The sequence below is a fragment of the Medicago truncatula genome, chromosome 4 (assembly GCF_003473485.1).
Source record: "Medicago truncatula cultivar Jemalong A17 chromosome 4, MtrunA17r5.0-ANR, whole genome shotgun sequence".
Classification (NCBI taxonomy): domain Eukaryota; kingdom Viridiplantae; phylum Streptophyta; class Magnoliopsida; order Fabales; family Fabaceae; genus Medicago; species Medicago truncatula.
Window position 1 is genome coordinate 12,033,251 of NC_053045.1, and position 15,255 is coordinate 12,048,505.

The 15,255-nt window shown below is 32.4% G+C and overlaps 1 protein-coding gene across 1 annotated transcript; it reads left to right on the forward strand.

The window, feature by feature from the left end:
- Positions 1–485: 485 nt before the first annotated feature.
- On the forward strand, positions 486–2,228 carry LOC25491783 (isoflavone 4'-O-methyltransferase). The gene is made up of 2 exons (XM_013599805.3): positions 486–1,342; positions 1,718–2,228. Exons 1-2 carry the CDS (start codon positions 554–556, stop codon positions 2,018–2,020), a joined length of 1,092 nt encoding a protein of 363 aa, XP_013455259.2. The 5' UTR covers positions 486–553; the 3' UTR covers positions 2,021–2,228.
- The last annotated feature ends 13,027 nt before the right edge of the window (positions 2,229–15,255 follow it).

The following is a 15,255-nucleotide window of genomic DNA, read 5'->3' on the forward strand; positions in this document are numbered from 1 at the left end:
TTTTTTTTTTTTTGACAAACTTATGTTGTAAAACACTAAACAATTGAATAATTAAAAGTTCCATGTTTGCCGAATGAGTAGTGTTATTTGAACATCAATTTACTTGACAATCAAATGGACAACCACATTTTTACAAAAAAAATTATGTATTGGCACAAATATCAAAGTAATAGAGAGAGAAAGTAAAAATATAATATGAATATGAGAGAGAAAGTTATCACAAAAAGTTGTTAGAAAATGGTTGTAAAAATATCATTTCTCTTGCCAAATATATAAATATTGTATGTATATCATCAACTTTTGTGTCAAAATGTGTGTTCCAACAATAACACACATGGTAAGAAAAAGCCAAAATCAAACAATTTATGCCCAAGTTAGTAAAACACGTGCATCAAAAGTATATTATATGAAAGAAATAAAGATCATGGGCATAATATAAGGCTATATATACCTTTGTATTGTGTTCATTGTTCAAAACATAGAAGAGTTGCAAGCAAATTTACACTTCACTTCATATACACACCCTTAGAAACACAAGACATCACCCAAGAAAATGGATTCCAGTAGCAATGGCAGTGAAGAAAGTCAGTTGTATCATGCTCAAATCCATCTGTACAAACATATATACAGCTTTATAAATTCCATGGCACTCAAATCTGCTGTGGAACTAGGCATAGCTGATGCAATCCACAACCATGGAAAACCAATGACTCTTACTGAATTAGCTTCATCTTTGAAACTCCATCCTTCGAAAGTTAGTGTCCTGTATCGTCTCTTGCGCCTGCTAACACACAATGGTTTCTTTGCAAAAACAACACTGATGAATGGCAAAGAAGGAGAAGAAGAAACAACATATTCTCTCACTCCTCCTTCAATGCTTCTCATAAGTGGCAAATCAACATGTTTGTCACCATTTGTTAGCGGAGTGCTTCATCCATGTCGTCTGAACGTGTGGCACTCCTCTAAGAAATGGCTCACTGAGGACAAGGAACTCAGCCTATTTGAGAGCGCAAGAGGAGAGACATTTTGGGACTATCTTAACAAAGATACTGAATCTGATGAACTGAGTATGTTTCAAGAGGCTATGGCTGCTGATTCTCAAATCTTCAACCTTGCTCTAAAAGAGTGCAATCATGTGTTTGAAGGTTTGGAGTCTATAGTTGATGTTGGAGGTGGAAGAGGAGGTTTCACAAAACTCATCCATGAAGCTTTTCCTGACCTCAAATGCACAGTATTTGATCAACCACAGGTTGTGGCTAACTTGTCTGGAGATGAAAATTTGAAATTTGTTGGTGGAGATATGTTCAAATCTATCCCTCCTGCAGATGCTGTTTTACTCAAGGTACGTTCACCAAATGTTATTGAGTAAAAGATATTTTTTTTTTGGTAATTATGTTATGAAAATTACTGTCCATTCTCTTATATCTGCAGCATTGGTAGTTAACTGCCGCTGACACTTTTAACATCGGTCGAACCGACTTAAAAAGCGAATGAACCGATCTTAAAAGTGTCAATGGCAGGACTGCCGCTGATATAAGGGAATGAGGAATTTCATAACTGAGATGAGTAATTTTCTTATGTTATTGGTGTGAAGTATTTTACCAATTTTTTTGATGACTGATTAATCTTGGCAATAAAGAAGAACTAATATACTCTTAAACAACAGATTTTAGCATATCGATTTATTAACTATATAGATAAAATCTTTTTTTTACAGTGGATTTTGCATGATTGGAATGATGAATTGTCCTTAAAGATATTGGAGAATTGCAAAAAAGCTATTTCAGGAAAAGGGAAAAAAGGAAAGGTGATAATCATTGACATATCAATTGACGAAACAAGTGACAATCATGAAACAAATGAGTTGAAATTGGACTTTGATTTCATGATGATGACTTTGTTAAATGGAAAAGAAAGAGAGAAGAAAGAATGGGAGAAACTTATACTCGACGCAGGCTTCAGCAGCTATAAGATTACTCCTATATGCGGCTTCAAGTCTATCATCGAAGTTTATCCTTAATTTTGATTAGAACTTGTTTCACTTAAGTTATGATTAAAATTCAATAAGTTTGTACTCAAAAGTCAAATTGATAGTCACAACTGAATAATGTTAATTAAGGTGCTATGTTGTTTGGTATTCATATGCAACTTTCTTACCATGTATGATCTTAGCCAGTCAATTTCTTTGAAGATGTTAAATTTGGTTCCAAAATTCCTCCCTTTACCAATCTTCAGAGACTCAATTTGTACTTCTTTTCGTAGATGCTTCTTGTTTATTTTGAGTATTTTCCTAGCTGCATTTTGTCTACATTTGTTTTAATATCAGAATCACAAAATAATAGAGGAAAAACAACAACTCTAAAACAAATAAAACACTAAGTTGAGCTTGAAAATCTAAACCAAGGATTAATGAGTACCGGAGATCCATCAGATGGCTTCAAGCTTCGTTGATTTTGATCACCAACCCAAACATCGCTCTGCTTCGGCTTTAGTATTGTTGTGATCATCGTGTAACCCAAACTACTAAACTTGGGGCATTTACCATAGTCCACAACAGCAGTAGAGGGTTATGATGTAAAAACAACATATATGCAGAAATAGAAAGCAAATCCATATAATATGTTCATATTAATTCAAAATTCAACAATACAAAACAACCTAAATGCAATGACAATATTCTAATATAAATGATTTCAGAATTTTATACGTCTACATTGGGTTGTGAATCACCATGCAATACGACACTGCATTATGGGTTACCATTCAACCTGACAGCACAATGAGGGATGTATCCAACCAGTAACAAGACTCAGATTCCATTTCTCTTTGGGATTCTGGTGGGTTGATTGTTTTTCCTTCGAGATCGGAAGTTAATGTCTAGTTTTAATTTTAGTTATGATGCTTTTTGCGGTGGACTGGGAGTTGAGCAGTGCCTTATTGATTTGCTTTTTAATTCTGGTGGGCTGATCGTTTTTGCTTGAGATGGAGGGCCAGTTTCTAGACTCAAGTTTTTGGTCCTGTTATGGTATTTTCTCCAATGGATCGGGTGTTGATTGATGATCAAATATGAATAAGTGCAGGGTTAATTGATTTTCGGGTGTTTATTTGGGCTCAGTTGTGCGAATATAAGGTAAGGTGATGTTATATAGGAGTTTGGTTTATTTGATGGTTTTTTGGAGGGGTTTTGGTGCGAGTAGCAGTTGATAGGTGATTGAAACTTGTTTCTAAGGTCATTCATGATGTAGTTTGAGGATTTTGCTCAATGCGTGGGGGGTTTTGCTTTGATTTTGGTGTTGGCTTTGGTTTTGGTTGTTAGTAATTTGATTGGTTTTGGTGGTAGCCCTCAGTTGGGTGGTGTCTTTATTCGGGTTTTTGATGTACGGCGTGTATGAGTTTTCTTTTGGGTGTTCTACCTATATATGACGCACTTTAATTTCTTGTTTCTTTGGTAACACGTAAACGAGTTTTCTTTGATTTTCACCCTTCACATGACTCATGTCTAGGGGATGTGAACTGGTATATTTGAATAAAGATCCAACTAAGCATTTAAACAACGACACCGCATAATAACACATGTGGGCACATCGAAATCTCAGCCTAAAACCAAAGGTTAAAGTGCTCGATGTCCGCTCCCGTACATCCTTATCCATTAAACCCAAGTAAAAAAATCAAGATATGGACAGAGTCCCAAGCGGGATGGCTAAGACGAGGATAAACATGAATAACATGTACTTCTTTATAAGAACTTACTCCTTAAAAATCTTAAAAGAACTACTTAGGTTTTTACCACTAACAGGGGACAAGAAACATTATAAATAGAGACCCTGAAATTATTCCCAAATCATTACTTAAATAACCTAAAGCTCGAGTTTCTGCGTAGTATTATTGCAGACAAGGCATCTAATATTGTACGCTCTACAAGTACAATAACCATAACAAAAAGGACTCATGGCACATAAAATTTTTAACGATCGCAGGACCCTCAAATTTTTTGTGGTTCAAACCATCACAAAAGTCTCTCAGAACGCCACAAAATACTTTTTCTTGTTATGGAAGTTAACTCCTATGTAACCATAAGCAATTGACTGGTGTTAAACCAAAATGGATTCTTAACAATACCTCTGAAGTTTTGATGATAACAAACTATAAAGAACAATTGAATATGTTAATGTGTGTTCGAGTGTGTATGACCAAAGAATTAAATTATGACTCTCAAAGTCAAGTTTTGGCTCTGAAATATCAAGACATTTAGCGCATAAGAAAGCATCCTAATCAAAAGAGAAGCTATTATGACTTCAAGCAAAATCTGAAGAAATTTAACTATAAACTCAACACTTTGATCAGAAGAAGCATTTTGTTATGAAGCAGAATAGGAATTTTGTTATGAAGCTTTTGATATAACTGACTCTGAAGGATTATGAAGAATGGAGCATCTAAAGATGACATCAACATCTAAAGACGTTGACCTAATTTGTCGTTTTCTGAAAGAATATCTCTATCAGACTCTGAATAGTTCATTTTGTCGCATTCTCATCTCGTGCAGAAACAAACAAGAAATTTCAAGGATAAAGATAATGTAACAGATCATTCTATTATAAGCTAATGATTTTCGATTGACTATTTCTACGTCTCTGATCAAACTTCTCAAGCACTTAATTGATGCGTTGGCACCTCTTCATCAACGTCTCTCTCATTCTCTCCTATATAAGAACCTGAGCAGTTGAAGAAATACAACAAGACTTCTATCTTTTTACAAGTATCATTACTCTATTAAATTAAATAGCGCACAAATACTTAGAAAAATTCTTACAAACTTTGAACCTTAGAATTTTTTAAGTGTTCAGAAGTCACTTGCACTTTAGGTTTTTTATACCTCTGATTGTATATCAAGTTTAAAGACAGTCGTATTTATTTGTTAAACTCTTATTGTAGAAGTCCTCATGTAAGAGGCAAAGGAAGTCTGTGTGTTTGATTGATTTGATTTCGCTGAATTTTCAGTTTCAGACTCTGATTGAACCTTGCTTTTGATTAGACGACTCTGAACTATTTTAAATAAACACTTAAGTTTTTTTAAGAAAAAAAAACTCACACAATTCATCTCCTTCTAGTTTTTTCTCACCTTAATTAAAAGGCTATTGATTCATACTCGACTGGAGGCATACCCAACCCCAATACTTCATTTATGTTATATAATACTTGGACGATCGTCAATTCAAAGATGCATTATTTTAAATCTCACACTCACTTGAAAACTTATACTAACTTGAAGGTCGAAGTGTTAATACACCATCGAACATCAATTTCATTGTAGATTCCGACCAAGCTCAATCAATCGAGAGGCATTTCTTCCACTGATAGCGAATAAGCGAGTCTCTAAGTTTAGTTCAAAACATTGAGTTTTGTAGTGGTGGTTTATGACTTGATGATATTCTTCCATGGGGATTATTGCCTTCTTCGATGTTTAATTTTTTTTCTCTCTCGACTGTTTAAAGTTTAGAATAGTTAAATTGTGAGTTGCTTTATATTGCATGTTAAGAATCCAGTAATTTATTCTATTTATGAAAGCTTGAGCCATTGAGAACAGGTGTAAGGTTATAGACTTACACCAAATCTCATATTTAGAAATCAAATCAAATGTGTATCAATAGTCTTCACTCGGCGCCGATTAAAACAAATTATGTTGTACATTGAGGCACACCATGTGCTTCAACATTAATAAATTATTAAATTTCTTTTTGTTCTTAACAAGCTTAACAATAACATTATTAAATTTGTTCTTTCTAACAATATTATGACAGAGTTTCCAAGTTTAAATCTAAGAATATTTAATTCAATACTTCATAAAATTTAATTAGTTTTATAAAAAGTTCTACGTCCCTTGTAAAGTAATGCATCCCCTAAAAAATGCATGCTATTAAACAAGTTTTTAAAATATCCCTCTCACCTCCCTCAAAAAAAAAAAAATATCACACTCACCTAAAATCTAATCTAGTTTTATAAAATAGGACAGCTGTAAAATAATGTGAACAAAACTTGACCTCGATGAAATAAAATAGTGGTAGTCCCCTTGCAAAACTCATGCTATTAAACAAGTTTTTATTTTGAAGGATCTATTAAACAAGTTTGTAAAATCACAAAATAAATTTAAAACCTTCACGAAGGGACAATAAAAAAGTGAGTTGTAGAGTCATTGAAACCAAACTAGACTCCAAAGAGTTAGGTGTGGTGCAATATAGAAAAATAATATCACATGGCTCCCAAACTCATGTATGCATTTGAAAGTATTACAAATGTCCTTTAAATTGTATGTAATAGTTTTGAAACTCTTTTAATTTGGAGTAAATTATAATTAAAATGATTAAAAAATATGTTCAAATAACGTAAGATGACATGTCATCAATGACACAATAGGTTAAACACATTAGATTGACTCGTTTAACCCTTTTTTTTCAGGGCGGATTGAGACTTTGACAATTTTTCAGTTTTCACCTCACATAGTGGAGGAAAAAAATGTTTAATCCATCAATTTTGTTTCTTGATTTTAGCATCATGATATTAATAGTTAGTTGGTTGGTAATTCATGAAGTATTTATTTTGAACTTCTTTTGATTTATTATAGATTTTTAAATTAGGTAATTTATAAGTTTGAATGATAATTTTCATATTTTTAGTGGAATCATTAGTTATATATTTAAATTCTTTTAAATTGACTTTAAATTCATATATATATATATATATATATATATATATATATATATATATATATATATATATATATATATATATATATATATATATATTTACATTGTTTTTGTAAAAAAAAATATTAATAATTTAAAAAAAAAAAAAAAAAACATTGACGGATCAACCTGTGTATCCATCGCCCATCGGTCACCATAAAATGGGGCAGTGTGGTGAGATTTTCATCCATATATCTCTAGTTGATCCTCCCATTTTTTGACGGGTTATGACGAGGTGGGACGGTACAGGACGGGTTGGTCCGTTTTGCCATCGCTAAATTTCTTCTAAACCTCACACCGACCTAGAAAATTATGTTGGTATATATGGCCAATAAGGATGCGCTCTAGAGGGGGTGAATAGCAATTTAAAAAAGTGTTTTGGTGAAAGCATTTTGAAAAGATATTGACTTATTGGAATTATGCTTTGAACAATCACAAACTATGACAAATTGTTAAAACTATGCATTAGTAAGATTTACAAGAGAATTGAGAGATTCACAAGCTAAATCTTATTTCAATCAATTATTAATAAAATTTAAACAATTTTCAAAACAAGACAATTTCATAACCAAATCCAAAATTAAAAAAACAAGCTAAAAACCAAGAACACAATGTATATGCAATGGGTTAATTGACTAAGGATCGAAACTAATTGATCCAAGTGAAATAGTGAAAACCTAATTCAAGGTATTAGGCCAATTTTAACCGAAAAGAACATAGATAAAAATCAATTTATATCCGATCAATTAATCAATTCAAGCATATACAATTATCAAAATTAAAGAGGATAAGGAAGAGAAGACAACACCGAGGTTTTTATAGTAGTTTTCGTACTCGCTTCGGGCTACATCTACTTTTTTTTGTGAAAAACGCATCCACCAAGGATTTCCACTAATGTAACAATGTTGAATTACAGATGTGATTACAAGAGTTCCTTAAAACTACCCTGGTTCTTCAACCCCTATGTAACCACTCCCCACAACTTAAAATACCCTTTGAATTTGGTGCTTCTTGATGTCTTCGAATCCTCAATCACCCGTGCAACCCTTCAAGCTCTTCGATGCTCCGTCTGGCAATTGGATCCCCTTGAACACAAGAACAATTAGAAAGAACCCCCAAGACTTTTGGAGTTGGAATGAGATTATTCACTTCAATTTAGAACCTTGATTAAGCCCAATCAATTTCCTTGAAAGAACCAACTTATAATCCCTATAGCAACCTAACAATCTAAGACTCAAAGACCAACGTGATTCTAAGAAAAAGTGTTTAATCTTGAAGAATTTATGAACTTTGAGGTTTGTGAACTCTAGAGAGAATAGTTGCAAATGATTCAATAATTTGAGTGTTACGCGGAAGAGTATATATATATATTTGAGTGGCAAGTGTAAAAACTTGGTAAAAAAAACATAGTGAATCAATTTACTAAATGTGTGAACCGATTCAGACAGCAAAAAGACAAGCCATATGAAATGATGATTGATACGATTCAGACTAAATTTGACTCAACTCAAAAGAGCTCAGGATGAAGATTGAAACGGTTCAGACTCATTTGAATCGATTCAACATAAGTCAGAGAGTTTCCATAAGTCAGAGACTAAATAACGATAAAATATTTTCTTTCAAAATAAATCCACCGGAGAAGAAGAAAATTATTCACTGATTATATTAATAAATTCATACTTGTCGTTCAATAATCATAAACAAGAAAATAACAAAGTTTCCAAGATTCAACTCAAACTGCAATTAAAATTTAAATCGTCATCCCCAACCCTAGTGTTACAATATCAGAGCTCGTATCGACTACATGCTTATTCAACTACTAATAACAGAACTAAACGGAGGGCATCCCGTCATCTCCACTTTCTAAAACATCTCATAGCTACTCTTGTCAACCTGAGTATCTGTACTCAAAGTACAGCCACCATAAAGAAAACAAAACAACAAAATAAGGGGTGAGAAATCCTGTCATAACATAATAATAGGGAAAAACACGCATATTAAATAAATATCAAAATAATATAATTTCCACCATATCTTCACTCTCAATAATTATTATTCATAATCTCTTCTTTCACATATCACTGCAACACATCATTTTCACAATTGCAACCACCAAGCACAAAACATCATCATATATATGCATATGGACTCTCCTATTGACCAATATGAATGCGGTACCACACCTACTCATCATTTTGCCAGAGTTATGTTACTGGACTTTCACCTACATAATTTGCCAAAAGTATTTTACTGGACTTTCACCTACATAATTTGCCAGAGGTATATTACTGGACTTTCACCTTCATAATTTGTCAGAGGTATATTACTGAACTTTTCTCGACATCAATGCACGACACCATGCTCTAGACTCAATATGAACGTAAAGAATTAAATTCGACAAGTATTACACGTATACACTTAATCACATAACCCACATATTAATGCACGACTCTAATGCAAGCACTCAAAACACAATCACCACATCATCACAACAACATAAACATCGTCATTCTCATCATTATTATAATATAACATCAACATTTCCTATCGTAGTAATTTCTTTACATATATATAATATTAATCGTCATCACTCTTTGTGACAGTATGGATTCATCATCATTACTCTCTATCAACCATTTATATCACCACCTTATCTCTTTATCAATCCAACCCTTACGCATGACTCATTTCTACGTCAACATCCCTCTATTTTAATTCATTATTCATTTTATGGAAATACTCAATTCTCTCCTTTATTTTAGGCTCTCTATAAACTTATCTCTGATATCATATCTTATTCCTCATTCCTAATCTCAAGATGTTTTCTTATTCATTATCATTACATACAACTTACCCTCCCTACATAACTAGGTTCTTCCTCAGCATTGCCATTAAATCTTTCATATTTATTCTCCTCAATAAAACTATTTTTTATCTTATTACTTTGTTGTGATGTTCGTAGTCATCTATTCATCATCCATTCCCCTAATCTTAACTTCATTCTAATTTAAAGTTATTATCTCACCATATCATTAATTTCGACTTCAGCAACTTTCCTCACTAAGACTACATTATAATTCAAGGTTTCATTCTCTCAATACTAGTCGTTATTATTATCGTCAACCATTATAATTATTACCTCTTATCCTCTTTCCTATTCATCTTGCCCTCTTCTAATTGATCCCCGTTTTATTCATCATTATCATCATTCCTATTATCTTTTATTACTTAATATACAACTCCTTATCTTCCCTTACATTTCATCTTAACGACCCTCTCATCGTTTACAATCATCTATATTAGACTAATATATTCTCTATTCATTTTTACACCTTATACATTACTATCTAACATTCATCTTAAGTTCTTTAACTACCTTGACTCTTTTACTCTTTCACTTAACGGTATTCCTAAACTCATTATTGGTTTAAGGATATTATGCATAACCTCATCAGTTACTCGGAAGAGCACCTACTTCATATCCCCTTTCATCATCCTCTTATACTCCTTTTACTATATCGTGTGTTTTTAGACTCACCACGTACCCACGCTATTTGCTCTATTGAATTTTTGTCTTATAACCTTAGTTAATTGGATATCTTTTTTCACTGTTATTATGACCAACTACCTTGCCCAATGTTTTAACTCCTACTCGCAACATAACCCACTTCATCAATTACTCGTCACCCTAAACAAGATAAGTCTTCAGCTTTGCTCGTCATTCACAAACATCATTCATTATCACCATTAAACAATTATCATATCAACATAGATCTTCATCTTACAACAGTAACTTCTCATCATTAAACAACATCTTACACAAGCATATGCACACATCACATTCTTTTGTTATTCATTACTACATTTTAAATCTACTCTCGTCATTCGTTCTCTCCATCACTACATCTTTCATTCTAATTTAAGTGTTTACCCCTCTACTAATATTCCTCGTAGCGTCATCCATATTATCTTTCACTTCCTATTTCCAATTCATCTTGACATTCTTAATTTCTCATAGACTATTATCTTCGGTTCATATTTAAGCTTGTTAATATCCTGAGGTGATCACTTCTACTTATGCTCGAACACCCTCTCTCATCTATATATGTAATTTAGGGGTCCTTACATTTAATTTACACACTAATATATTTCTGAAAATCACTACTAATTTTATAAATGTTGAAGAGTCCACTAAAAGGATTGTACTAAAATTTCATTAACGTATCATGACCCAAGTGCGGTGTTTAAATCATAACTCAAGTTCTAGAGAGACTAATGGATTCTATCCAATGGTAAATGAAATCTAACACATTTATCTACATCTTTCATGAAGAGACCTAAATCCAATTCAGTACAGAGAATGGTGGAAAGATTGGTTTTCTTGAACCTAGGCAGATCGCATGGCCGTGCTGACCCCTGTGTAGTATTTTGATCATAACTCACGTTTTGAACGTTCTCTTGAAGTGAGATCAAAGCCATTGGAAAGCTAACATCCATACCTACAACTTGAATGTTTACACCAAGACCCACTTCAGAACGAAAATGGGTGAAAAACACTCATATGTGGGCACTAGGCGCCAGGAACAGGCACCTGAGGCGCCAGCTCTCGGGTTGTGGGCGCTAGGCGCCCTTACTGCCGCGCAGCGCTGAGATGTGTCCAAATTCTACGTTTTTGAGCTACGAGAATGCTTCTAAATTGCCCTAAATGTCCACTCTAAGAGCCCTTATAATCCCAAACTGATATGAAACAATACTTAGGGTTACCCTAACATGCAAACACTACTTTTTCACACAATTTATCTAATTGCATCACTTTTTTTTTTATCAAAGCAATAAAATATAAAAGCAAGAGAGGCCTGAACCAATCTAACTGCATCACTCTTCATATGATTAAATTCTCAAATCAATTACCCAAACTTTGGTTTTTGAATTTTAATCTTTCAACAACAACAGTAACCCTCAATTCTCCTGTTTCAACTTTATCTTTTAGTTAGTTCATCATCATTCTCCAATCACAATCTCACATCATACAACAACATCCTACTCTAACCTCTTTACATCCCCACAATAAAAATATAAACCCTAGAGTTGATTAGATTCTCCTCCTTACCTAGAATCCGTAGAAACCTTCGGTTTGGCTCGATGTTGTTGCATTAGGGTTCCACTTCTCTCCATCTGCTTCTCTTCTACTTTTCTCTCATCAGCAAAACTGATTTCTAAACCCTAATATTCCCATTTATATATGGGCTCACTAATCGTTATAATTGCCTTTATTTCTTACGCACTACTCTTTTACTTCTCCCCTCCCCCACTTATTAAAATCTTACTTTCTACACCCACGACTCTTCATTTATTTTTTTAGGACTCTCCTCTTCGTTTCTTTTTAATTTTTTCAAACCACCTCCCACTCCACATCATTATTTCTATTTTCTCAACAACAAAATAATACTCAAGCACAAGAAGCATCAACAATAATAATAATCAAAACTCAACTTATTAAAAATCGTAGAATTAATTAAAAATAGAAAATTGGGGTGTTACATTCGGCATTGCTCAATCAATCGATATGCATTTCTTCCAGCCATTTGCTAACAAATTTAGTTCATAACATTCAGTTTTTTTAGTGGTGTTTTATGACTTGATAGTTGATATTCTTTAATGGGATTATTGCGCGTCATTTCCTTCTTCAATGTTTAAACTTTTTTCTCGACAAATTCGATGTTTAAACTTTATAATGGTTAAATTGTATATTGTTTTTTATTGCACTAGTATAGACATCCGTGTCAAATACGGGTTAGAATTTCGTCATAATTGATGGAGATATTATTATGATGTAATAAATGACAACATTGATAAAAAAGTGAAAGCTGAACAACAAATAAGTGAAAAGAAAAAAACTTATACTTAAGCCTTAAAATTTTGGATGAAGATGTTGTAGCATTTTCACTTGTGTGGTTGCTCTTTCTCAAATGTGTTAATCCACAATAGTTGGCTCTCTCCGAAAGCCCAATTGTGATATGATATCTCGCATCAACATTGCAGGGGAGCGGGAGTGGTTTTTGTTGGAGGATCACAAACATAGAGAGTCTGACACTTATTGAAGAGATGTTAATATGTAAAGTGTGACTTAAAATTTGATATTGTATGCAAGAGTAAATGTTGAACAACATATAAGTGTGATGATCCATATTTAATGTCTTAAGCCTTTGGATGAAGATTTGAGTTCAATCTCACTTGTTTGATTGCTTTTAACCTAATTTGATTATACAACCCATTTTAAGCTCCTTTGGAAAACCCAACATTGTGACAATTAGTTTTGTTAGTTTTTTGGTGTCATTTGTTTAACTCTTTTTTTTTTACCTTAAATTATAATTTTTAAATGCCATTAGATTTCATTCAAAAAATGTAAATGTGTTTTGTTGAGTTGACAAAATACATAATAATTAGACATTTTAAATTGATGGGGTATTTTTAAATGAGTTTAATATTTTGGTAGCATATTTATTCAGTAATCTTCAACTCCTTCGATAAATCCATAAAATTACCATGCATCTAACTCTATTCCCTATGCTCTAACGAATAAACACACACTCCTTACTTTTTTCTTTATCATTTCTCTCAAGTTCAAATTTTTTTTTCTTTTTCTTTTTATACTTTACTTTCACTCTTTACATGAAAGAAAGGAACAAAAAATCCCACTATGAAACCAATGCAAACCCACATTTTTTTTACCATGTTGTGCCTCTGACTTTATTTTTCTATCTCACCAAATCACAAATATAAAGAGTCCCACACTTAAGGGAGAGATGTTAATGTGTCATGGGTGAGTTAAACTTATACATTGGATGCAAGAGTATATATTGACAATATATACGTGAGATGACAAATATACTTGATGTCTTAAGGTTTTAAGTGAAGATGTAGTTTCAATACCAATTCTAGAATTTCTCTTAGTCAAATGCGATGATCTAATAATCCATTGTAGGTTCCCTCTAAACTTTGAACATTTTGATAAAAAAATTGTTTTGTTTTTGTTGTTCCTTTCAAGTAAATTTTGTTTAGTTATGAGTAGCTAAACTCTTGGTTTGATTGAGACATGATGAATCTATTGTAATATGTGATCCAAGTAGTTGAAACTCTCTTTATTATCAATGTTATACAATCTTTATTCAAAATTATTTGTGTTCATTGCTTTTATTATGATTGTTTGCATGACTATTAACCCTAACTTCTTTTAGTCATGTTAATTGACCTTAGGTATTAATTGACTAGTAACCCTATCTTTTAATCCTAAAATAGTAATTATGTTTAACTTTACATATGAAACTAGAGATAGGAAGTTGCGAGTTATGACTTAGGAATTAACGTTCAGACATAGCTTATGCGGTTGTTCAATCGGTTTAAGAGATTAATAGGTTATAACTTAGGAAAGAGTTTTGAGTCAAAAGATTGATCAAACTAATTAGTTAATTTGTCTTAAAGAAAGAATAATCATTGAGAGTGAAGAGAGGTAAACTATTCACATAGGACAATAGCGGATTCACCGGTTTAATCATTCATCTCCGATATATTTTCCAAACAAATTCTATATTTACTTTTTGTTGCACTCAAATCTACTGCCTAAGGCAAACTAAATAACCTTTACATATTCTAAACAATAACGTCATTGCTAAAAATTGAGATTAATACAGTCCTTGTAAAATGATATTTATTACTACTTCGATAGTTTTTTGTACACTTGCCAGAATTCTATCAGTTAGCAATCGATGTATGCATTTCTTCATTTTGGATTTCGGCATTGCTCAATCAACCGATACATATATTTCTTACACCGATCTGCAAACAAGTTTAGTTCATAACATTCAGATTTTTAGTGGTGGTTTTATGACTTGGTAGTTAATATTTTTGACACGAAATAGGATCCTTTGAGTCATTGATAACAGGTGTAAAGGTTATGAACTTACACCAAATCTCATATTTATTTAGAACCAAATCAAATGTATATCCAGCACATGCGATCGGTAGTCTTCAGTCGGCGCCGATTAAAACAAATTATGTTGTACATTGAGGCACACCATGTGCTTCATCATTAATAAATTATTATTTTCTTTTGTTCTTTCAAACAAAAAATAATGACACAGCTTTCAAGCTTAACAATAACATTATTTAATCGTAAAAAAAAAATTAGACAGTTACATTTTTAAATCATTTAATTAAATCTAAGAATATTTAATTCAATACTTTACAAAATCCAATCAGCTAATGTACACGTGCATATTAAACTAGTTTTATAAATATCATAACAAATATAGAATCTTCACGAAGCTCTATAGGACAGAGCAGTAAATGTGAACAAACTTTTTTTTCTTTTTAAGAAAATGTGAACAAAACTTGACTCAGAAGAAAATAAAATAGTACTACGTCCCTTGCAAAACACATGCTATATTAAACTAATTTAAAAAATCTAAAAATAAATTTAAAACCCTAGTGAAGAGGTCTATAAAAAAGTGAGTTG

Excerpts from the sequence above, each read along its gene's own strand:
- LOC25491783 (XM_013599805.3), top strand. The coding sequence starts at position 554 with ATGGATTCCAGTAGCAATGGCAGTGAAGAAAGTCAGTTGTATCATGCT. Across the intron at positions 1,343-1,717 it reads CAGATGCTGTTTTACTCAAG|TGGATTTTGCATGATTGGAA; the intron begins GTACGTTCACCA and ends TTTTTTTTACAG.